Source organism: Zophobas morio, unplaced genomic scaffold (assembly GCF_036711695.1).
Source record: "Zophobas morio isolate AGI-343-1 ecotype UQ-CSIRO unplaced genomic scaffold, CSIRO_AGI_Zmor_V1 ptg000027l, whole genome shotgun sequence".
Taxonomy (NCBI): Eukaryota; Metazoa; Arthropoda; class Insecta; order Coleoptera; family Tenebrionidae; genus Zophobas; species Zophobas morio.
In genome coordinates this window covers 1,833,856-1,859,232 of record NW_026972132.1, presented here as the reverse complement: position 1 = coordinate 1,859,232, position 25,377 = coordinate 1,833,856, and the positions used below count along the sequence as shown (strand labels likewise).

Sequence of the window (25,377 nt, the reverse complement as noted above, 5' to 3'; positions counted from 1 at the left end):
GATTGTGATTAATCTTTTTATTCGTCGTGAGGCGGGAGGGCGGAGCTTAAATGCAAAGTTCATATTTCTCTACAAGAATATACCGTATGGAACGTGTTTTAAGTATCGTGCTGAACGAAAACTACACATTTAAAAAAAAAAAAAAGTAAAAAATTAAGCCCCACCCACCCGTCCCGATATTCGTTATGAGATCGGGGGGCCGAGCTTAACTGCAAAGTCCAAATGTCTGAAGCATAATCATAAATTAAACTCCACCCCTCTGTCTGACAACGAATAAAAAATTCATCACAACCGAGATAGGAGCGGGTGGGCGGGGTTTAATTATTGCCTTGTTTTCTTCCTGACCTGACCTGACTGTACCCTATGTTGTATATGTAATATGGCGAATAAAACGTCACTATCACTATACTACCCTTGCAATATAAGGTGTAGATTGAATAATTTATAGAAGGAAAATAACAATTTATCTGTTTTCTTACCAACGGTTTAATAGATTTGCCGAAGATTCTAATAAGACAATAATTAACAGTATTACCAGTAGTCACCAGAATGAAGAAGGGGTGGGTGGGCGAGCCTTCTGCTTGCCTATAAAAAAATCTCTAGGAAAAAGTTAAACTTAGCCCCGCCCACCCACCCGTTCTCTCATTGTTTTTCTTCTGAAATAAATAAATCTTGTGACAAATAGTACGACAAAAAAGTTACGATTGGCAATTTTTGCAGAGCTTAGTTTCTATCAGTTACTTACCACTTCCACTCTGCATAAGAACATATAATAAACCCCGCCCACCCATCCGCCTCTATTTCAGTGATTAATTTTATACAAAAAAGTACTACCTCAATTGAAGAAGAGGAAACTTAAATCATGTTTAGAATAATATATTTTTGTAGAAAAATATGGATTTTGCAATTAAACTCCGCCCCTCTATCTGACAACGAATAAAAATTTCATCACGATTGAAAAAGGGGCGGGTGGGTGGGGCTTAATTATTGCCTACTTTTTCTTAACGTACATATCCCTATTTTTGAATGGCCGTGGACAACACGATATTGAAAACATAATTCTAACCTCAAATTTACCATTTGGAATTTCAAGTATTTTACTGGTGAAAGATTATTATGTGTACTAAGAAAATCAAAGATAAGCCCCACCCATCCGCCCCATTTCAACTGTGATGAATTTTTATTCGTTTTGAGATCCGAGGGCAGAGCTTAACTGACAACACGCTCTTTTCATTGGTTTAATTAACACATGGTCATTAATTACGTTAATTAAATTAATTAATATTGATGGATTGTAGGTTAAATAAAAGAAGCGGTACAAATGAATATGATTTATTTCCAATATATGTACTAATATAGACAGTATACACATTTGAAACATTCTTTTGATATAATACACTCTCTAATATAAAAAGCTTTTCCTGAAAAATATTCTATTTTCTTATTTATCGTTTTAAACTTGTTTATTATATCAGAACCGCCAAACTAAACAATAAAAACAAAAATAAAAATCTTTGGTAAAAAATTTATTGTTTTAAGGGAACAAAAAAATTTAAATAAAGACATAAATATATAAATAAAAGAATGGTGTAAACAAACAATACCACAGATCAAATCTTTCCAGATCGTAAGTAAAGCAATCGAAATAAGATAGTTAGCCTAGTCTCGATCAATTTAGTCAACAAACAAAAAATAACACTAAATTAAAAACAATGTACACTTTTTACAAACACAAGAATGCTAATCATTGTCGTATTGTATACCCGAATACAGGAAGACTGCCACAAAGTTAAAACCGCTTGCATCAATTTAAAACTTAGACAATTTTACCTATTTACACTTGGTCAAAATTAATATACACAGAAGACTCAAACTCTGCATATAAAATTCGTCCAACTAGCTAAAAAACCACTAACATCAATACTTTGTATACAAAATTATTCTCTATCATTGCAAAACATATTAAAAAATTAAAATCGTATATGTATATATAATCCTCTTAAAACTTAGCGTATCCTATAGTATCTCCTTTTAAAATTCTTTAAGTCGAGAACATTGTACATGATATAATTTGATTAGACTTGTCGGCACTGAAACCCACATTGAAACCGTGCACACAATCCACGACACAACTTACGACTTATTGCCTCGAACCCCTCGCCGCCTCCTCTAATGCTCTCACCTTCAGCTCGCGCTCCCTCTGTTGCCTGAAATCGAAACGATTAACAACCCGTGCAATTTAAATTTGCCGCTTCTTAGTGATGATGACATGCGCTATTACAGTTCAGCGCCCACTTGGATGCGCAATCGCTTAAACTAACCTCAAATACTCCTCGTGCTGGGCGACTATCGAGGGGTGCGGCGGAAACCTGTCCCTTTCTAGTAACATTTGTCTTTGTAACTGTTCGTGGGCAGCGGCCTGCAACCCATATATTCACACTACACCCTACCTTCATCTTAAATCTAATACCTGGTGGGCCAGCTGGTCGGCGAACGGCCTGCCCAGCAAGTCCGGGTGGTGGAGACCCAAGGGGGCGTCGCGTCCGGGGATCAGTCCGGGACGGGGATAACCTGGAGCCCCTGAAGCTATTGTAATTTTATCAAATCGAGTGTCACGCTTCAGCTTTGAAGACGTCACAGAAGGATACGTACCAGGAAGGGGGAAACCCGCCGCCGCCGCGGCCGCCTCCTGCTGCGCCTGCTGTTGCTGGGGGTGCAGGTGGAGGTGGGTGTGCGCATGGGTGTGAGCGTGGGTGTGCGCGTGGTACTCGGGCGATATTCCGGCCATTTGGAGTCGTACCTGCGCAAACGCAAAGTAGTTATCGCAGTGTTGTTGTTATCATGGCTTAAGTAGATGACTAATTTTTCTGGAGTGTTGGCCGAAATTTCCGCTGTGTTTTAGATTGACAGAAATAGTTTTCAATTTTTCTATTGTACAATTTCTCCTTTTAATATTTTTTGAATTTTGTTTCTTCAATCTTTCGACTATTTTTCCATATTAAGAGTAGTCATCAGATTGAAGAAGGGGTGGGTGGGCGGACCTACTGCTTGTCTATAAAAGACTCTCGAGGAAAAAGTTAAACTCCATTTTTCAATTTTTTACCTTTGAATTATCAGTTTCAAATTTTCGAATTTTTCGACTTTTCAGTTTCCCGATTTTCCAGTTTTTCGAGTTTCTTTAAAATTTAAACATTTTTCAGATTTGGAATTTTTAATTTTTTGATTTGAGATTTTTAATATTTTCAATATCTAGTTTTTTATTTTTCGATTTTTCTATTGTCTATTTTTCAATTATTTGTTTCTTCAATATTTCGACTTTCAATTCCCGATTTTTCATTTTTCGTTTCTTCAAATTTTTGAATTTTCTGTTTCTCCATTTTCAAGTTTTGACTTTCAATTGAAACATTTATCATCTTCTGAATTTTTCGACTTGCAATTTTTAGTTTTTCACATTTCCCATTTTTTTTCTAATTTTGCAATTTGCCCATTTTTCCATAATTTTAGTTTCCCCATTTTTTAATTTTTCATTTTTTCAAATTTTGGTGCAATTTTTCAATTTTTCAGTTCCTTGATTTTTATATTTTGTAATTTTTTTTGAGTTTTCGTTTTAAAAGTCACATTTTTCGCTCACGAACTTTTCAATTTTTCTTTCGCAGTTTTCAATTTTACAGAAGTTGCACGATTTTTCATTTTTTATGTGCAATTTACCGATTTGTTAAATTTTTCGATTTTTTAATTTTCGTTTCATCAAGTTTCTGATTTTACTACACATTTGTTCATTTTCAATAATTTGTTTCTTCAATATATGGATTTTCGAATGTTTCGACGTTAGTTTTCCGATTTTCCAGTTTTGAGTTTCTCGCTTTGGAACATTCAACTTCCAATTTTAAAAATTTTCAGCCTTTTGAGTTTTTCAAATTTTCGTTTCTTCAATTTTTCAATTTGAAATTTTCCGATTTTTAGTTCTATTTTTTAGATTCTTCATATTCCCCATTTTTTTAAATTTTTCAATTGCACCATTTTTCCATAATCTTGTCCTTTTTTCAACTTTTGTTTTTTTAGTTTTTCGTCGAATTTTCCATTTTTTTGAATTTTTCGACATTTTAGTCCTTCATTGTTTAATTTCTCGTTTTTTCAAATTTTGGTATAATTTTTCAATTCGCAGTTTTCAGAGTTTTCATTTTTCAGTTGCACGATTTTTCATTTTCTATGTGCAATTTACAATTTTTAAACCTTTGAATTTTCCATTTTTCAATAATTTTTGGTTTTTTCACTTCATATTTTTCAATTCTTAGATTTTAGTATATATTCCATTTTTTAATAATTTTTTGTTTTTGTTTTTTTAATTGTCCAATTTTTCGACGTTGATTTTCCGATTTTCCAACTTTTGTTTTTTCGAATTTTCGTACTTTTTCTCGATTTGCGTTTTTTCGTTCTTCTAATTTTTAGATTCATAATTTCTCTATTTTTCCATATTTTCTGTTTTTCTCAACTATTAGATTTTTCAGTTTCCCTATTTTTCAAATTCCCATTTCTTCAAATTTTCGTACCATTTTTTGAAATTTCAGTTTTTCGAGTTTTTAAGTTGAGACTTTCAATTAAAAAATTTTTCAACCTTTTGATTTATTCAATTTTAAAGACTTTTTAGTTTTCCGATTTTTCAATTTTCAATTCTTCAATTTTTCGGTTTGCGACTTTTTGTCCTTTCAATTTTTACATTTTTCACTTTTTCCATTTTTTTAAATGTTTTAAATTGTTCATTTTCCAATAATTTGTTTTTTTTAACTTTTAGATTTTCGTTTCTCAATTTTTCAATTTCATGTTTTTTCAGTCTTTCGTCAAGTTTTCAATTTATTGATTTTCGAATTTTTCAACTTTTACGTTTCACCATTTTTTAATTTTTCGCTCCTTCAAATTTTCGTGCGATTTTTTGATTTTTTAGCTTCTCGATTTTTAATTTCGATTTACAATTTAAAAATTGTTCAGTTTTTGAATTTTTTAATTTCCGATTTTTCAATTTTCGCGTCTTCAAATTTTCGTACAATAAGTAAGTTTAGACTTTCAATTTAAAAATTGTTCAACCTATTAAGCTATTCAATTTTTTGCTTTTTTTCGTTCTTTCAATTTTTAGAATCTTAATTTCTCTATTTTTCCATAATTTTTGTTTTTCTAAACTTTCAGATTTTCCAGTTTCCCGTTTCTTCAAATTTTCGTGCAATTTTCTGAAATTTCTCTCTTTTTGTGAAGTTTAGACTTTCAATTTAAAAATTTTTCATTTTCAATTCTTCAATTTTTCAGTTTGCGAATTTTTGTTCTTTCAATTTTTAGATTTTTCACCTTTTACATTTTTTTTTTATTTTTCAATTGGTCCATTTTTCAATTTTTTCGACTTTTTAGTATCACGATTTTTTGATTTTTCGCTTCTTCAAATTTTCGAGCAATTTTTCGGTTTTTTTAGTTTCTCGATGTCTAAGTTTCGATTTACAATTTAAAAATTGATCAATCTTTGATTTTTTTAATTTTTCGATTTTTCAGTTGACAGTTTATTATTTTTCCGATTTTTCTTCAATTTTCGTTTCTTCTGTTTTCGATTTGCAATTTTTATTTTTTTTTTAATTTTTCGATTTGTGATTTTTCGTTCTTTCAATTTTAGATTTTAGAATTTTCCATTTTTCCATAAATTTAGATTTTTTTAGGTTTTTCAATTTTTTGTTTCAACATTTTTCGACTTTTTAGTTTCCCGATATTTTAATTTTTCCATTTTGCATTTTTTTTTAGTTTTCTATTTAAGTCACATTTTTCAGTTGCAAGATTTTTTTTTAATTTGTAATTTACCAATTTTGGATTTTTTAATGTTTCGTTTCTTGAAATTTTCGTGTTTTTATTTTAAAGAGATTTCAACTTTTGAATTTTCCGACTTCTCAATTTTTGTAATTTTTCGATTTGACAACCTGTCCATTTTCCAATAATTTTTGGTTTTTCCACTTTAGATTTTTCAATTTCTAGATTTGTTCTAGTTTTCGATTTTTCAATTTTCGTTTCTTCAATTCTTCGATTTTACTACATACTTGTACTTTTTTCAATATGTTTTTTACAATTTTTGGTTTTTTCGATTTTTCAATTTTTGTTTCTTCAATTTTTCGACATGGAGTTTCCCGATTTTTCATTTTCTTGATTTTCATTTTGCAATTTTTTGTATTTTGGAATTAAAAGTCAAACATTTGTCTGTTTTCGAATTTTTAAATTTTTCGTTTCTTCGTATTTTCGGGCAACTTTTCGATTTAATACTACTACATTTCCGATTTTCCAATTTTTATTCCTTCAATTTTTTTATTTGCGAATTTGTCAATTTTTCGATTTTTCAGTTTTTTGTTTCTCCAATTTTTCAATTTTAGAAGTTTTCAATGTTCCGACTTATTTTGTTTCTTGATTTTCATTTTACAATATTTTTTTTTGAGATTTGGATTTAAAAATCAAATATTTTTCTGCTCTTGAATTGTCCAATCCGCAATTTTTCGAGATGTCAATTTACAGATTTCCGAATTTTTCATATTTTCGTTTCTTCGAATTTTCGTGCAATTTTTCGATTTTTGATTTTAAAATTTTCCGACTATTCAACTTTTGGATTTTAAGAGTTGACAATAATTTTCCGAGTATTTTATAATTTTGCAACTGAAAGGTCAAAAAATTGCAAGTGGAAAATTTTTATTTTCCTTGTTTTTTTAATTTTTCGGTTTTTAAATGTTCTGGTAGTATTTTTATTTTTTCAGTGTGAAATTTTTCAGTTTTTGGATTTATCAATTTTTCGTTTCTTTTATTTATTTTCTTTACTTTTTTAATTATATTTTTTTTGTTTTTTTCAATTTTTGATTTTTTTGTTCCCCCAATTTTTAGATAATGCAATTTTTCGACTTAAAATTTCTCGAGTTTTTCATTTTTCGTTTTGGTTTTTTATGTACTTTATTTTTACAATTTTTCGACTTTTCAATGTTCCCATTTTATAACTTTTTGTTTTTTCAATTTGTTGGTGTGAACATTTTCAATTTTTTGATTCTCCAAGTTTTCATTTCGGTTTTTATTTTCTTAATTTTTTCGATTTTTCGGTTTTCAAATATTAAGATTGTATGTATCTTTATTTAATGTGAAACTTTTCAATTTTCGAAGTTTTCAATTTTTCGTTTGTTCAATTTTTAGATTTTATAAGTTTTCGAATTGAGTTTTTAGTTTTCAAGTTTTAATTTTTTTGGTTCGTCCAATTTTTCCATTCTGTAATTTTTTGATTTCAAATTTCTAGAAGATTTCAACTTTTAATTTTTCAATTTTTCGTTTAGGTTTTTTATTTTCTCTATTTTTTCAATTGTTCTGTTTTAAATATTCCGATTTTATATTGTTTCTTTTTTCAGTATGAAATGTTTGGATTTTTCAATTTTTCGTTTCAATGTTTGATTTGCAATTTTCTTATTTTTCATTTTAAATACATATAATAATAATTACAACTTTCAATTTTTCGATTTTGCAGTTTTTGGAATGAGTTTATCGAGTTTTCAACTTTTAATATTTTCGAATTTAAATTTTTCGTCTTGGTTTTTTATTTTCTTTATTTTTTCAATTTCTCTGTTCTTCAATTTTTCGATTTTGTAATTTTTTTGATTTCAATTTTTTGGGTTTCAATTTTTCGTTTTGGTTTTTTATTTTTTCAATTTTTCTGCTTTTAAATATTCTGATTTTATATTGTTTCTTTTTTCAGTGTGAAATTTTTGGATTTAATATTTAAATAATAAAAAATTTAAATTTTTCGTCTTGGTGTTTTATTTTCTTAATTTTTTCAATTTCTCTGTTCTTCAATTTTTCGTTTCGGTTTTTTATTTTTTCAATTTTTCTGCTTTTAAATATTCTGATTTTATATTGTTTATTTTTTCAGTGTGAAATTTTTGGATTTTTCAATTTTTCGATTCGATTTTTTATTTTGTTTACTTTTTCAATTTTTCGCAATTTTTTGAGTTTTCATTTTCTAGGTTTCGATTTTTCAATTTTTCGATTTGAGATTTTGTCCATTTTCCGACAATTGTTTTTTCCACCTTTGATTTTTCAATTTTTTGTTTCTCCAATTTTTCAATTTTAGAATTTTTCAATGTTCCGACTTTTTTTGTTTCTTGACTTTCATGTTACAATTTTTTTTTTGAGTTTTAGATTTAAAAATCAAATATTCTTCTGTTCTTGAATTTTCCAATCCGCAATTTTTCGAGATTTTCGAATTTTTTAGTTTTTCATTTCTTCGAATTTTGTTGTAATTTTTCGATTTCACAAAATTTGTCCGTTATTCAGTAATTTTTGGTTGTTCCACTTTAGATTTTTCAATTTCTGGATTTGTTAAATTTTGCGATTCTTGAATTTTTTGTTTCTCCAAATTTTAGATTCTTTGGTTTCTTGATTTTTAGAATTTTTCAATTTTTCAATAACTTTTGATTTTTTCAACTTTTACATTCTTCAATGTTTTCTTTCAGTATTTCAGTTTCAGTTGAAATACTGAAAGAAAACATGAAGAATGTAAAAGTTGAAAAAATGAAAAGTTAATGAAAAATGTAAAAATTCTACAATAAAAAAATTGAAAAATCCTAAAAATCAAGAAACCAAAGAATCTAAAATTTGGAGAAACAAAAAATTCAAGAATCGCAAAATTTAACAAATCGAGAAATTGAAAAATCAAAAGTGGAACAACCAAAAATTACTGAAAAACGGACAAATTTGGTGAAATCGAAAAATTGCTAGAAAATTCGAAGAAATGAAAAACTGAAAAATTCGAAAATCTGAAAATTGCAAATCAAAAAATTGCGTATTGGACAATTCAAAAGCAGAAAAATGTTCGATTTTTGAATCCAAAACTCAAAAAATTGCAAAATGAAAATCAAGAAACTGAAAAAAGGAAAAATTAAAAAATAGGGAAACTAAAAGTAAATAAAAAAAATGAAGATTCAAAAGTTGCAAATACAAAAAATTATTGAAAAATCGCAAAATTTAAGAAATCGAGAAATGGAAAAATCTAAGCTGGAAAAACCAAAAATTACTGAAAAATTAGACTAATTGTCAAATCGAAATATTGAAGGAATAAAAATTGGAAAGTCGGAAATTTAATAGTATTAAATCGAAACGTTGCCCGAAAATACGAAGAAACGAAAAATTCAAAAATTCGAAAACAGACAAATGTTTGACTTTTAAATCCAAAACACAAAAAATTGCAAATGAAAATCAAGAAAATGAAAAATCGAGAAACGCCATGTCGAAAAATTGAAGAAACAAAAAATTGAAAAATCTAAAAAACCAAAAATTAAAAAAAAATATTGAAAAAAAGTACAAGTATGTTATAAAATCGAAGAATTGAAGAAACGAAAATTGAAAAATCGAAAACTAGAACAAATCTAGAAATTGAAAAACCTAAAGTTGAAAAACCAAAAATTATTGGAAAATGGACAGGTTGTCAAATCGAAAAACTACAAAAATTGAGAAAATAGAACATTTTTCTGCTTTTGAATTGTCCGAGTCGCAATTTTTCGATTTGCAATTTTCAGATTTTCGAATTTTATAGTTTTTCATTTCTTCGAATTTTCTTGTAATTTTTCGATTTCACAAAATTTGTCCGTTTTTCAGTAATTTTTGGTTGTTCCACTTTAGATTTTTCAATTTCTGGATTTGTTAGATTTTGCGATTCTTGAATTTTTTGTTTCTCCAAATTTTAGATTCTTCGGTTTCTTGATTTTTAGAATTTTTCAATTTTTCAATAACTTTTGGTTTTTTCAACATTTACATTCTTCAATGTTTTCTTTCAGTATTTCAACTTTTCCTTTCATAAAATTTTCGTGCAATTTTTCAGTCCCTTGATTTTCATATTTGGCAATTTTTTTGAGTTTTCGATTTAAAAATCACATTTTTCAGATTTGTAACTTTTCAATTTTTCAATTCGCAGTTTTCAGAGTTTAAAATTTTTCAATTGCACGATTTTTATTTTTTTTTGAAAATTATTTCGAATTTTGACTTTTAAATTTTCCAGCTTCTCAATTTTTGTGACTTTTCGATTTGACAATTTCTCCATTTTTCAATAATTTTTTTGCTTCTACAACTTCAAAGTTTTTTTTGGATTTTTCAATTTTTTCTTTCTCCAATTTTTCAATTTTAGAATTTTTCAATGTTTTTTGTTTCTTGATTTCCATTTTACAATTTTTTTTTGAGTTTTGGATTTAAAAATCAAATATTTTTCTGCTCCTGAATTTCCCAATCCGCAATTCTTCGAGATGTCAATTTTCAGATTTTCGAATTTTTCAGTTTTTCATTTCTTCGAATTTTCTAGCAATTTTTCGATTTCACAAAATTTGTCCGTTTTTCAGTAATTTTTGGTTGTTCCACTTTAGATTTTTCAATTTCTCGATTTGTTAAATTTTGCGATTCTTGAATTTTTTGTTTCTCCAATTTTTAGATTCTTTGGTTTCTTGATTTTTAGAATTTTTCAATTTTTCGATTTTAGAATTTTTCCATTTTTCAATAACTTTTGGTTTTTTCAACTTTTACATTTTTCAATTTCTTCTTGAAGTATTTCGACTTTCAACTTTTCTTTTCTTAAAATTTTCGTGCAATTTTTCAGTTTCTTGATTTTCAAATTTCGCAATTTTTTTGAGTTTTCGATTTAAAAATTACATCTTTCAGATTTTTAACTTTTCAATTTTTCAATTCGCAGTTTTCATAGTTTTAAATGTTTCAATTGCACGATTTTTATTTTTTTTTTTGGAAAATTTTCCGAATTTTGACTTTTAAATTTTCCAGCTTCACAATTTTTGTGACTTTTCGATTTGACAATTTCTCCATTTTTCAATACTTTTTGGTTTTTCCACTTTCAGATTTTTCAATTTCTTCCATTTAACTACATATTGTACTTTTTTCAATAATTTTTTTGCTTCTACAACTTCAAAGTTTTTTTAGATTTTTCAATTTTTTGTTTCTTGATTTTCATTTTACATTTTTTTTTAGTTTTAGTTTTAAAAATAAAATCAAATATTTTTTTGCTTTTGAATTTTTGCAATCCGCAATTTTTCGATTTTTGATTTTAAAATTTTCCGAGTTTTCAACTTTTGGATTTTAAGAGTTTACAATAATTTTTCGAGTATTAAATCGTTATGTTTTCCGAGTATTTTATATTTTGCAACTGAAAGATCAACAAAAATATAAGTGGAAAATTTCAAAAAATCGAAAATATTAAAAATTAAAAAAAAATCTTCGCAAATTTAAAATTTTCAGATTACAAAATAAAAAAATATAGTGGGGGGAGATACGATGTTGGCATTGCTGCTATTTGACAATTTCATCACAACTGTCAAACTGAGCAAAGAATGCGTAAGAGTTGCCAACATCATCATGTAAAAAATAAATTCCACGGCCTACTCCACAATTTTATTCTAACACGTACCATCGGATCCGTGGCTAGAGCGATCCTCTCAGCCTCCAACTGCGCGGCGTGGGCGGGATGATGCGGGTGTCCTGGCGGCGCTCCTGGTGGTCCCGGAGGCGCCGGAATCCCCAGCCGTTCCAGCCTCTCCCTGTCCAGCGCCGTGCTCCCCGCCCCCGGATAAAACGCCAGATGGTGAAGCGGAAGCCCCGCCGGACCGCCAGGACCAGCCAATCCCGCTGCGGCATACCTGACAAACCTACCAATCAATACAACTCGTTCCTAACCGCGGAACCACAACCACCTCCTCTGAATGTCCATCCAGTGCGGATCCATCGGGTTCGGCGGCCCCCGGATCCCCGACTTCATCAGCTCCTCCTTCATCCGCTCGTTCATCTCCCGCTCCCTGATCTCGCGCAGCTCCCGCTCCCGCTTCTCCCGCTCCAGGTGCTCCAGCTCGAGGCGCTCGCGCGCCCCCGGCCCGTACATGCTGTTCAGCTGGTACTGCATGATGGGGTCGATGACGTGCGTGGGCGGCAGCAGCGAGCGCTGCATGTGGCCCGGGCTGAAGCCGGCGTGGGGGCGCGCGTACTCGGACAGCTGGCGCAGCGCGGGGGTGTCGTTGAAGCCGGGCCGCGGGAAGCGCTCGTAGGGCGAGGACACGGTCTCGAGGGGGCCCCGCGAGGGTGGTTTGATGTCGGGCTTCTCGGGGGTGGTGATCTTGCGCGCTTGTACTTGTTGGGCGCGCTCGCGTTCTTCGCGCTCGCGCTCGGCCTGCTTGCGCAGGCGCTCTTCGCGCTTGCGCGCCAGCTTGGAGTCGGGAACGGGCTTGAAGGTGAGGTCGGTGCGCGTGCACGAGTTGTAATCGCCGCGGTTCCAGTGGCGCAAAAATCTGAAATGTAAAACAATGTCCATTGAGTATTATTATTATTATTAGTAAATTATCTCATTAATCCCATAGCTAGAACCACTATCTCACAAAAAATTTGTGTTTTTATTAAATAAAGTCATATAGTTAAGGGTTACTTTCGGTGGGGGGTGGGGGTGGGAGAAGCTAACACCTGAGCAAACTAAAAAAGTGGTCGAAGGTTATTTCGACAGAATTTCCCTCCCCTTTGAAAATTTTTCGATTAGAGTTTCTCGAGTTATCAATTTCGGGATTTTTCAATTTTTTTTGATTTTTTGATTTGGAATTTTTCGTTTCGGTTTTACGATTTTTTGTTTTTTAATAATTTTAATTTTTTCAATTTTTTTATTCTTTAATATTTTATTTCTTTAAATTTCCGATTGGCAATGTGTCGTCTTGGTTTTTTATTTTCTTCATTTTTAGAACTTTTCTATTTTTCAATTTCACTATTTCATATTTTTTTCAAAATCAGTTTTTTCGATTTTTCGCTTCTTCAATTTTACGACATTCTATTGTTCCGAGTTTTCATTTAAATTTTTTTCTCGTTTTTCGATTAGCAATTTCACGAGTTTTCAATTTTTATTTTTTCAAATTTTGGGTTTTTCAATTTTTCATTTGTTTCATTTTTATTTTTTTAGCCAATTTTTTGTTTTACAATTCTTCGTTCCGGTTTTTATTTTCTTTACTTTTTCAATTATTTTTTTTTTTCAAATTTAATTTATTCAATTTTTCGTTTTTTCGAATTGCAATTTTTCAATTATTCATATCTTCAATTCGTTTTGGTTTTTTATTCCCTTAATTTTTACAATTTTATAATTTTTTGTTTTTCAATTTCGATTTTTTCAATTTTTAAAATTTGGGATTTAAAATTTTTAAGTTTTCAGCTTTGGAATTTTACTGCTTCTCGATTTTTCAGTTTCTCGATTTTAATTTTTGGTTTGCGATTTTTCAATTTTTCCTTTAATTTCTCAAATCTTCAAATTTTTCGTTTTTTAATTTTTATTCCCTTTAATTTTACCATTTTCCGATTTTTCAATGTTCCAATTTTATAATTTTTTGTTTTTTCAATTTCAATGTTTTGGTTAGTCAATTTTTCCATGTGCAATCTTTCAATTTTTCATTTTTGAAATTTTCCAGGTTTACGATTTTCCAACTTTTACTTTAGATTTGCAATTCACGAGTTTTTAATTTTTAACTTTTCAACTTTTCGATTCTTCAATTTGTCAGTTAATAACTTTTTGTTTTTTCAATTTTCCGTTTTTTCGAATGAGATTTTTCATTTATTGTTCTTTCAATTTATTGATTTGCAATTTTTAGACTTAAAATTCGTCGAATTTTCAATTTCAATTTTTAGAATTCTCGATTTGAAATTTTAAAGGTTTCAGGTTTGGAATTTTTCCATTTTTCTATTTTTCAGTTTCTCAATTTTAATTTTTGATTTGCGTTTTTTGTTCTGTCAATTTTTAAATTTTTTTGCTTTCCAATTTTTAAGTTTCGATATGTAATTAAAAATTTGTTCAGTCATTGAATTTTTCAGATTCCCGATTTTAAAATGTTTCGATCCTTCAATTTTCGTGTCATCACGTCTTCGATCTGTTTTTCGGTTTTTAAAATTTTTCAATTTGTGATTTTTTTTTTAACTTTTTAATGTTACAATTTCTTCATTTTTCAATCATCTATCATTTTTTTACCTTTTAGATTTTCAGTTTATCAATTTTTCAATGTTTCGACTCTGTAGTTTTCCGATTTTCCAATTTTTCGTACCATTATAGACTTCTCTATTTCTGGACTTTCATTTTGCAATTTTTTGTTTTTTTAATTTTTTGCCTCTTCAATTTTACGAAATGTAACTCAGTTTTTAAATTTTGTCAGTTTTTCCATTTTCTGTTTTGGATGTTTCGATTTTTAGATTTTGCAATTTTTTGATTAGCAATTTTTCGTTTCGGGTTTTTATTATCTTTATTTCTTCAAGTTTTGGGTTTTTCAATGTTGATTGTAAAATTTTTCTTTTTTTCAATGTGAAATTTTAAAATTTTTCGTTTCGGTTTATTTTTTTCTTTACTTTTTCAACTATTTATTTTTTGTTTTTCCAACTTTAATTTCTTTCAATTTTTCATTTTGGTTTCTTATTTTTCTTATAATTTTTTTCTTCAATTTTAATTTTTAGAATTTTTCGTTTTTTCAATTTTTGTCAATTTTTAATTTTAAAATTTTCCAATTTTTCGATTCTTCGACCTTTAGATGTTTCAATTTTTAGATATGAAATTTCAGGCGTTTTCAATTTTTCGATTCTTCAGTTCTCATATTATTTGTTTTTTCAATTTTTCATTTTTTTGTTCCTTCAATTTTTAGATTTTGTAATTTTTCGATTTAAATTTTCGTGTTATCAGGTTTTGGATTTGTGATTTTTTGTATTTTTATTTTTTAGATTCTTCAATTTATCGATATTTTTTTATTTGTTTTTTAATTTTAACTATTTTTCGTTCTTTCGAATTGTGACTTTTCAATTTTTCATTTATTTGTTTCTTGAATTTTTAGATTTTGCAATTTTTCACTTTTTAAATGTTCAGATTTTTTCTTTTTTCAATGTGAAATGTTTCAATTTTTCGATTTTTCAATTTTTGACTTATTTATTTCTCGAACTGCAATTTTTGGTTCCGGTTTTTTATTTTCTTTATTTTTTCAACTATAATTCAATTTTTCCGTTGATTTTTCAAAAATTCAAATTTTCGATTTGCAATTTTTCGTTTTGGTTTTTACTCCCTTTTCCTTTTTTCAATGTTCCGATTTTATAATTTTTTGTTTTTGCAATTTCAATTTTTTTAATTTTTCCGTTCTTCAATTTTTCAATGTGCAATTTTTCAGTTTTTTCATTTTAAGATTTTTCAGTTTATCCGATTTATAATGTTCCGATTTAATACTTTTTTGTTTATTCAATTTCAAGTTTTTCAGTTTTTTGAATTTTTTTATTTAAGATTTCAAAAAGTTTTCAGCTTTGAGATTTTTCAATTTTTCGTTTGGCTTTTTTATTTTATTTACTTTTTCAATTATTAATTTTTTGTTTTTTTAATTTTAATTTTCAATTTTTCCATGCCTTTTATTCCATCTATTTTTACAATTTCTCGACTTTTCAATGTTCCGATTTTATAATTTTTTGTTTTTTCAATTTCAATTTTTAGAATTTGCGATTTAAAATTTTTGAAGTTTTAATTTTTCTGCTTTTCGATCTTTCAGTTTCTCGACTTTAATTTTTCGTTTGCGTTTTTTTTTTATGTCAATTTTTAGATTATTCCGTTTCAATTCACAATTTAATAATTTTTCGGCCGTTTGAACTTTTCAAATTTAGAATTTTCAGTTTCAAGAATTATAAAATGTTCCCATTTTTTAATTTTCATATCAACAGGCATTCGGTTTGTTTTTTTGGTTTTTAAAATTTTTCAAATTGCGATTTTTTTTTTTTTCATTTAGATTCTTCAGTTTCTAGATTTTTTCAAATTTTTCAACTTTTTAATGTTATAATTTCGACATTTTTCAATGATTTTTATTTTTTTTCGGTTTTTCAATGTTTCGACTTGTAGTTTTCCGATTTTCCAATTTTTCGTGCAATTTTCGACTTTATTTTACGACATGCAACTTCGAGTTTTCATCTTAAAAGTTCTTAGTATTTTGATTTTCCGACTTTTGGATGTTTAAATTTTGAGATTCTGAAATTTTTTAAATAGAAATTTCACGAGTTTTCAAGTTTAAAAATTTTCAAATTTCTGTTTTTTTCAAAATTTTCATTTCTTCCATTTTTCGCTTTTTAAATGTTCTGGTTGTATAATTTTTCTTTTTCCAATAAAAAATTTTTCAGTTTTTGGTTTTTTCAATTGCCAATGTTTCGATGTGCAATCTTTGAATTTTCATTTTAAATTTTTTCAGTTTTACGATTTTCCAACTTTTACTTTGTATTTGCAATTTCACGAGTTTTCAATTTCTAACTTCTCAATTTTTCGATCCTTCAAGTTTTCAATTAACAACTTTTTGTATTTTCAATTTTCCGTTTTTTTGAATGAGATTTTTATTTTTTTTTATTTGCAATTTTTCGATATAAAATTCGTCGAATTTTCAGTTTTGGATGTTTTCTATTTTTCGATTTTTCAGTTTCTGGATTTTAATTTTTGATTTGCGTTTTTTGTTCTGTCAATTTTTAAATTTTTCTGCTTTCAAATTTTTAAGTTTCGATTTGTAATTTAAAAAATTTTTCAATCATCTTTCATTTTTTTACCTTTTAGATTTTCAGTTTATCAGTTTCTCAATGTTTCGACTTTGTAGTTTTCCGATTTCCCAATTTTTTGTTTTTTCAATTTTTTGTCTCTTCAATTTTACGAAATGTAACTCTGTTTTGAAATTTTATCAGTTTTTCCATTTTCCAAGTTTTGGAAGTTTCAATTTTTAGATTTTGCAATTTTTTGATTAGCAATTTTTCGTTTCGGTTTTTAAATGTTGTGATTGTATAATTTTTCTTTTTTTCAATGTGAAATTTTTAAATTTTTCGTTTCGGTTTATTTTTTCTTTACTTTTTCAACTATTTATTTTTTGTTTTTCCAATTTTAATTTTTTTCAATTTTTCATTTTGGTTTCTTATTTTCTTTATTTTTGCAATTTTTCGACTTTTCCGTGTTCCGGTTTTATAATTTCTTTCTTCAATTTATTTTTTTTTTAATTTTTCGTTTATTCAATTTTTGTCAATTTTTAATTTTAAAATTTTCCAATTTTTCGATTATCCGACTTTTAGATGTTTCAATTTTTAGATATGAAATTTTACGAGTTTTCAATTTTTCGATTCTTCAGTTCTTATATTATTTATTTTTTGTTTTTTCAATTTTTCATTTTTTTGTTCCTTCAATTTTTAGATTTTGCAATTTTTCGATTTAAATTTTCGTGTTATCAGGTTTTCGATTTGTGATTTTTTTGTATTTTTATTTTTTAGATTCTTCAGTTTATTGATTTTTTTTAACCATTTGTTTTTTCATTTGAACTATTTTTTGTTTTTTGAATTTTTAGATTTTGCAATTTTTCAGTTTTTAAATGTTCAGATTTCTTCTTTTTTCAATGTGAAATGTTTCAATTTTCGGATTTTTCAATTTTTGATTTGTTTATTTCTCGAACTGCAATTTTTCCTTCCGATTTTTTATTTTCTTTATTTTTTCAACTATAAATTTTTAATTTTTCCGTTGATTTTTCAAAAATTCAAATTTTCGATTTGCAATTTTTCGTTTTGGGTTTTACTCCCTTTTTCAATGTTCCGATTTTATAATTTTTTGTTTTTTCAATTTCAATTTTTTTAATTTTTCCGTTCTTCAGTTTTTGATGTGCAATTTTTCAGTTTTTTATTTTAAGGTTTTTCAGTTAATCCGATTTTCCAACTTTCAGATGTTTCAATTTTTAGATTTGCAATTTACAATTTTTCGTTTTGGTTTCTTATTTTCTTTATTTCTTCAATTATTTTGTTTTGTTTTTTCAATATTAATTTGTTCGATTTTTCGAATTGCCTTTTTTCGTTTTTTTTTTGTTTCCACAATTTTTCGATTTTGCAATTTTTCGATTTAAAATTTCACGATTATTCAATTTTTTTTTTTACATTTTTCCAACTTATGGATTTTTCAATTTTTCAGTTAATTTTTCAAAACTTCAATTTTTTGATTTGCAATTTTTCGTTTTGGTTTTAGTTTCCTTTTTTTCACAATTTTTCGATTTTTCAATATTCCGATTTTATAATTTTTTGTTTTTTTCAATTTCAATTTTTAAAATTTTTCTTTCTTCAATTTTTTTATGCGCAATTTTTCATTTTAAGATTTCTCAGTTTTTCGATTCTTCAATGTTCCAATTTGCAATTTTTCGTTTTGGTTTTTTATTTTCTTTATTTCTTGAATTATTGACTCTTGTTTTTTCAATTTTTATTTTCAACAATTTAGATTTTGCATTTTTCGAAATAAAATTTCAAGTGCTCAATTTTTAACTTTCCATTTTTTCGTTTTTGCAATTTTTGATTAAAATTTTGTGAGTTTTCGAACTTTTAATTTTTCAACTTTTCGTTTCGGTTTTTTACCTTCTTTATTTTTTTTTCAATTTTTCTCCGTTAAATGTTCTGATTAAGTGTTTTCACTGTGAAATTTTTGGTTTTTTCAATTTTAGGTTTTTCAGTTCCTCGATTTTTGATTGTCAATTTTTTTCGTTTTCATTTTAAATAAATCAAAAATGTAATTATAATTTTTATAATTTTTCAATTTTACAGTTGTAGATTTTTTCCATTTTTCAATTTTGAATTTTTAAACTTTTTCATTTATTCACTCGTTTTTAATTTTCTCAATATTTCATTTTACAATTTTTCGATCTTTCAATGTTACAAGAGTCTATAACTTTTCCATTCAATTTTTTTTCCATTTTTTAAGTTTCTCGATTTTTAGTTCTTTAATGTTTCACTCTTTCAAGTGTTTCGATTGGCAATTTTTAGACTTTTCCACTTTTTTGATTTTCCAATTTTTTAGTTTTTTAATTTTTCAATGTTCGATTTTTCAACAAATGCAAAAATTATAAAACTGAAAGGTCAACAATGAAAAAAAAAAAAAACAAAAAAAAAACAAGAAGTATAAAATGAAATACTTCAAAAACCAAAAATTGTGATATTAAAAAAATTGGTGGAAGACCATCCATATTTTTCGAAAAATTATTTTGAATTTTCGAATTTTATTTTTGACCACCCATTACGATACTCACATGGCGGACTGACTCCTGTGGCACTCCGTGTCCTCGACCCTCGGCTCGGGCGACGGCCCCCTCGGCGGGCCGATCGGGCTCGTCTGCCCCTCGTCCTCGGGCACCGGCTCCGGCTCCGGCTCCACTTTGATCTCCTCGACCGGCGGCGCCTTCGGCGGCGGCGCGCTCATCGGCGACGTGCTCGGCGGATGCATCGCCCCCTGCTGCATATTGGCCGCCGCTTGCGCGGCGTGCGCCCGCAGCGCGTCCAGCGAGCTGTTGCCCGTCAGCGCCGGCGGCGGCAGCGGCTGCGGGTGGTGGCCCATGCTCGGCGGCTGTATCATCAGATGATGCGCGTTGTTCTGCGGCGGGGGCGGCGCCTTGTGCATGCGCAGCAGCGAGTTGGCCGGCGACAGCCGGTCGTGGTGGTGGGTGTGGTGGTGCGTGTGCTGGTGGTTCGACGTCGACGTCGAGTGGTTGATGTTGGCCGTCGCCGTCGCCTGCTGCTGCGAGACCGGCGTGTGCGGCGAGCTCGTGCGCACCGTCTTCTGGTTGACCTTGTGCTGGACCGACTGGCTCGAGCTCGTGCTCGTCGAGTGGCTGATCGTGATCGAATGACTAGAACCGCCGCCGTAGCTCTGCTTCTCGCTGCTGGCGTGGACCGAGCTGTGGTGGGAGGTCGACTGGTGGTGGGTGAGCGTCATCTCGTGGGTGGCGTGTCGTTCGGCGCCCTCGCCGTCGTTCTCGCGGATCTCGCGCTTCGTGGTCATGGTGCTGCTGGAGGTGTGCTGGCTGGAGAGGACAGTCGCGCTGACCGTGTCGATGGTCTTGGAGATCTCGGGGCGGGTGGAGGGCGGCGGGATGGCGTGCGGCTGGGGCACGGGGTAGGGGTAGGGATAGGGGAAGGAGTAGCCCGAGTAGGGATGGGTGTGGAATTGGTGCATGGCGTGCAGGAAAGACGGGTGCATGAGGTGCGACGGGTGCAACGATCCCGGGTAGGCGGGGCCTTGGGTTTGCGACGGGTGCATCGGCTGGGGTATCGTGGAAGGCGGGGCCCCCGCGCTCGGGCTAATCAGATTAATCGCGGAGTGGGGGGAGTTGGTTCCGGGGGGTGTTTGCGCGACTGGAGTGGGCGTGGTCGTGGTTTTGGGCGTGGAACACTTCTCGGAGGGGAGTTGGGCGGGGCTGGCGCGACTAGTAGGAGGCGCCATGGCGAATTCAGGCTCTTTTTTGATGTTTTCGACGGTGGGGCCCGACGGGGGGCGTTCGGCAGTGGGCGGGGCCTGAGGCGGCGTCGGTAAGTACCCGGGCACTTTTACGTCCTTTAAACTCTGAAGGGGGTCGGCGTTCTGCAAGTGACTAGATGCTGGGGGAATGAAAGTAGACGTGGACGAAGGCGGCAAAGGTTGTGCGTAATGAGACGGCGGCAGCGAACTCTGACTGGAAGGAGGATCCGGAATCTCTTGCTTAATCTTAAGATTTTGAGGCTCATTCTGGCTAGTCTGATGACTACTTTTATCATGATTCCGCGGCGACTGAGGATGATTATAGTTCATGAAACCGTAGTGACTCATCGGGGGTTGGCTACCCCCGATCGTCACCAAGTTACTAGATTGCATCAAATTAGGAAGCGGCGGTTGCCCAATGGAAGTGGAAGTGATAGGACCCAAGTCCGTCCTCTCCGGTCTGTCCAACCGCTCCGGACGCTCCAACTTCTCCACCCGTTTCTCTTCTTCGTAGTCATTCGGTCGACTAGTGCTACTCGTCGGAGGCAACGTGGAAGGTATCACCGTCGGTATATTCAGAGGCGACGGCTGATTCTGGGGGTTGCTTGGGACGAAGTTCTCCCCTCTCGTCTGACTCGTCAACTCCATAGGTTCATCCCTCGGTTCCAACTTGATCACGTTGTTCATCGGATGCGTCAACTGCGTCGGCTTATTCTGCCCGTACCCGTAATTCGGCTCCTGCTTCAAATCCTTAATGAACGAATGATTCATGTTCACGATCTGTTCCTTCCCCCTCTCCACCTGCTGCGTGTCCTTCAAATTCAACGGGTGATTCCCCTGCGGATAATGATTCAAAATCGGCTCCTTCAAACTAAAATTGTTCATCTGATCCTTCATCATATTCTGCGGCGCGAAAACGTTCTCCTTATACACACTATCCTCCTTGGAGTTCAAATTGAGCGCCTCGTTACTCGACTCCATCTCCTCCTTGATGATGACCTTATCCATAGTCACCACCTTCGGAATAATCAACTCCGTCTTGAACTTCTCCGGGACTTCCTTAATAACCTCCTCTTTCACTTTCTCCTCGGGTTTGCTCACCAAAGGTTCAGCTTTCACGGTCTCCTTTTTCACCTCCCCGAACTTCAACTCCTTCACCTCGGGGCCGCTCTTAATCAAACTCTTCCTTTCGTTGATGTCGTCGGGTAGTCGTATCGAGACGTTCAACGGGAGCGGCTCCGTCGGAGGCGGCGCTTTGGCTGACACGATCACCGGAACCGTGGGCGGCACTAGCTTTTCTTCACTCTCGGGCTTGGGTTTCGCGCTTTCGGTCGTCGTCGTCGTCGTCGTGGTCGGGGTGGTGGTCACCGTCGCTTCCACGCTCTCCGGCTCCGGCTCGTTCGCTTCCACGTCGTCGTTAATCGAGCCCGAGTCCGTCGTCACGCTCGACGGACTCTCCGCCCGCTCCCTCTTCTTCTTGAACAACCCCAACTCCTTCTCGTCCGCTTCGGGCTCGTCCGTCTTATCCTGACCCCGTTTGCGGTTCTTCGACGGCGTCTCCGCCTTCCCCTTCTTCTTGGCAGGCGTGGCCGGGTTGGGCGCGGCTTTATCCATCGGACTGTTCGTATTGGCTTGCTTGACCGGCGTTTTCGGCTCGGGCGTTTCGGTGCCGCCTCTTTTAGGGCGCGCCCGGTTCGAGGTCTGCTCTTTGGCCGCCTTGTTGCGCGTGCGCATGCGCTGCGGACTGGCGTCGGGGCTCTCTGCAACCATTGGTCAATAGTGCGTTTAGTCGTATTAGTGTGACTCACCGATCGGGGGCGTGCCGCTAATCGCAGCCGGCGCCGTCAGCGGCGGCAGCTCGTTAGTTTTCTTCAAGTGGGCGCGGCAATCCCAGCAGAGGAGTTGGCGGTCTTTGCCGCCGGTTTGCCAATCCTTGGAATCTGCAACCGCGCGAGTGAGAGAGGGCGTGGCTAGGGGCGGTACTTACTGGTCGTGAAGCAGTGCGAACAACGGTATTGGGCCTCGCGACTGTCGCTGTCATCCTCTGAGTTGTCGTCCTCGGTGACTGAGCTGGTTTCGCCCGGCTCTTTGCCGGGTTGTGGACTCGGGCGGCTGCTGTCGGTCTCAGCCGGGGCGCCGGTGCGTCCTGCACTCACCGTGATTCAAACGATCGAGTCAAGTGGGAGGGGCTTACCTGTGACCGGGGGCGGGTTATTACCTCCTCTGCTGTTTCGGGTGTTGCGGATCCTCCTCAAGGAGCCTTGGCGCCGCCTGCGGTGGGGTCTGTTGTTGTTGGCGCCCGGGGTTTTCTTCCACAAGTAGTAGAATTCGACCAGTTCGGGCTGCAACCGTGTCGTGGTTAACACGAAGCGGGTGACAAAGCGAACTTACCGTGTCTCGATGCGGCAACAGGTCTTTCCTGATTCTGAAGAAGTTCTTGCCGAATTGTCTCAGTCCTTTTACGAAACGTTTCGTCTCCTCTTCGCTCCACTTCTTGTCGATACCTTTGGGCACCGGGCACTTAACTAGGGCTTGCAAGGCCTTCCCGGGGTCGTACCCTGAGTCGTGAAGCTGAAAGCATCGAGATGATTTTGTGGTCTGGTCGATCGACGCCAACGTACCACGTCTAAAGCGTTAATGGTAGTGTCGTCTCTCGAAGCCGCGTTAGCGCCGTCTTCGGGACAGCCCCCGTCACACATCCCGGCGAAGGCGGCCATCGATCTGGCCGCCCTTAGGTACATCACCAGGTCCGAATCTAGTGTCATGGCAGGCACCCATCGTAACTCTTCTCTAATACGCGTCTGTTCCGGGTCTGGGGACAGTAATTCCGGGGACACACCTGGTCTGTACTCCGGTAGTCGCGCCTGATGTCCGAACGATATTAGATTGGGATGTTCCAAAAAGACTACGTTTGGTAATAAAAGGGAAGCGGAGAACAGAGTAGGCCGACAACAAGAGTAGTACTTAAGTCCAAAACAAGACATCTACAGGATCGTCGAAAATTGGTGGGGATGGAACACTGGCAGGGGTATATATACAAGTACTACAAGTACTATCGCAGTAGTAAGTCTGGTTGCAGTTACGTCTTTAGTAAGTTCCAACCAGTTCTACCAACATGCTCGATTTATACATACAACCAAGTACCCCAAAAGTCGTGCAATTTCGCCAAGAGAACATGCCAATAGTACGGCCGAATCCAGACGTGCCTCAGCAACCCCAAAAACGGTAAACGGCACGTCTAGAAGCGGCCCTAATTTCGAAAAAAATTTTGACGGTTACCGTGTTGTCGGTCTCACGTACATAAATATCTTTTACCTGGTTGCCGGGACCCACCCTAATCTCTCCTTGTGTCGTAGCCATTATTTTTTAGCCGTACCAGTAATTACATGTTTCTGGAAAAATAAGAAAACGATTTAATCCTCACGCGAGGCCTCTAAATTACACGTATCTTTTAATTAGAGCGCCGCCGCTGGGCACCGTTACGCTAAGTGCTGGTGTGGATTTAAGGATCTATTAAGTTCGCCATTAGCGATTTATAACACGAATGAATAATGAATGACACGATTTTCGAAAAGATAAACACCCGAAGCCGTCGGCTAGAAATAGAAATATCAAGACTTACAACACCGGTTAAACTTTAACGGAATTGGAAAAATAGCGTCCGGTCTAAACCGTTTACCGAACAGATGGACTTGTATGTTTTAAAACATCCCGCATGTAATCGCTCCATCTGTTCGGTAAACATGTAACATTCAAAACAAACACACGTCTATAACCTGTTCAACCAATAAAAATGTCTTAGAAATAAAGACGCCCCAATTCTGCATGCATGTTATAATTGTTGAAAGAAGATACGCTTAGTAATTTTTCGTGAGGATGATAAACACTTAAATGAGAACGGAAAAAGAACTAAAATACTGTATGCGGATTTGAATGGGCGGGTAGAAGACACTGTTTTTATCTGTCGAATAAAAAATACATTAAAAATTTCCAATACAACACAGAGAAACAAGGGAGAATATTTACAACAACAACGATAGTAAAAACAAGTAAATACTTGCAGCCTCTTGCGGTTACGGAGTAGCCAGATTAGTGAAAGTTATTCAAATGTTCGTATGGAATTTGCGATAATCCGGAGTCGGAAAAGTGCAAAGTGCGGTAATTACGCCCATTACATTTACCTCCCCTGCAGCGCCATTGCGCCCCTCCTTCGCGTTAGCGGCGGCGCGCCTCCCCTCCGGCGCCATTGCCGCTAATCGCCCCCTTGATTGTCAATTACGTGAGGTCAGTGCGGCATTTCCGCCTGTCAATCTGTGTTTTTTCGTTTCGAAAGCCCGTCCTTGACGAAAATACGCTTTACGACGTGATTAAACGAAAAATCAATAGCTCGCCAAACGATCAATTTAAGCGACTTGATGATGAAACGACATTTTAACGAGCTTGTTTATTTTTACGTCGTCCCATAAAATCCGAGTGATGACACCTTCGCCACTTCCACTCGAACAAAAGACGGCAGCATTACCGTAACAATTAACGGCGGAAATCCGCCTACTGGATCGGATCAAAGCGGCCGCAAACGGCCCGTCAAAGGGCCGTCAACGGCCCGCGCACGCAATCATTAACAAATTAACCCGTTAATCCACCCCCACCCCGCCGCCGACTGTATACATAACAATTAACTTGTCAATCGGGATAATTAGCGGCGCAAACAAACGAGCGTCTGGCGTCCGAAAATCGGCTCGGCGGCGTCGAGGGAGCCCCAAGGGCCCCGAATCTCCGACTTACCTCAAGCTGTCGCTACATCATAAATAAAAGGTGGCCGTGTTTGGCGGAGGCGGCCAAGTTGGCGGCGGATTTCACACGCTCCGACGGCGCACTAAACAGACCACTCGGTTTTACACACTATGGGGGCTTCTGGGGGCCCCGAAAGCACCAATTACACGAGAAATATTCGATAATAGTGTTATCGATTCAGGCAGCCATCTTAACTCGGCCTTCTTGATTTGTTCATTCAGAAAACGGCGACAGCGGCGCCATCTACGTCGGGCATTTCATTCCAAACGAGATTAACCTCG

At 34.1% G+C, this 25,377-nt stretch overlaps 1 protein-coding gene across 1 annotated transcript; it reads right to left on the bottom strand.

Moving 5' to 3' along the window:
* Positions 1-1,511: 1,511 nt before the first annotated feature.
* On the bottom strand, positions 1,512-25,376 carry LOC135136835 (arginine-glutamic acid dipeptide repeats protein). Its single transcript, XM_064066263.1, is given in 13 exon segments — positions 1,512-2,207; positions 2,322-2,419; positions 2,471-2,586; positions 2,653-2,800; positions 11,453-11,681; positions 11,736-12,323; positions 19,098-22,062; positions 22,111-22,242; positions 22,290-22,644; positions 22,694-22,873; positions 22,924-23,166; positions 23,603-23,694; positions 25,088-25,376. Coding segments are annotated over 12 exon segments (5,181 nt in total). The 5' UTR covers positions 23,663-23,694; positions 25,088-25,376; the 3' UTR covers positions 1,512-2,140.
* Between the last annotated feature and the right edge of the window lies 1 nt (position 25,377).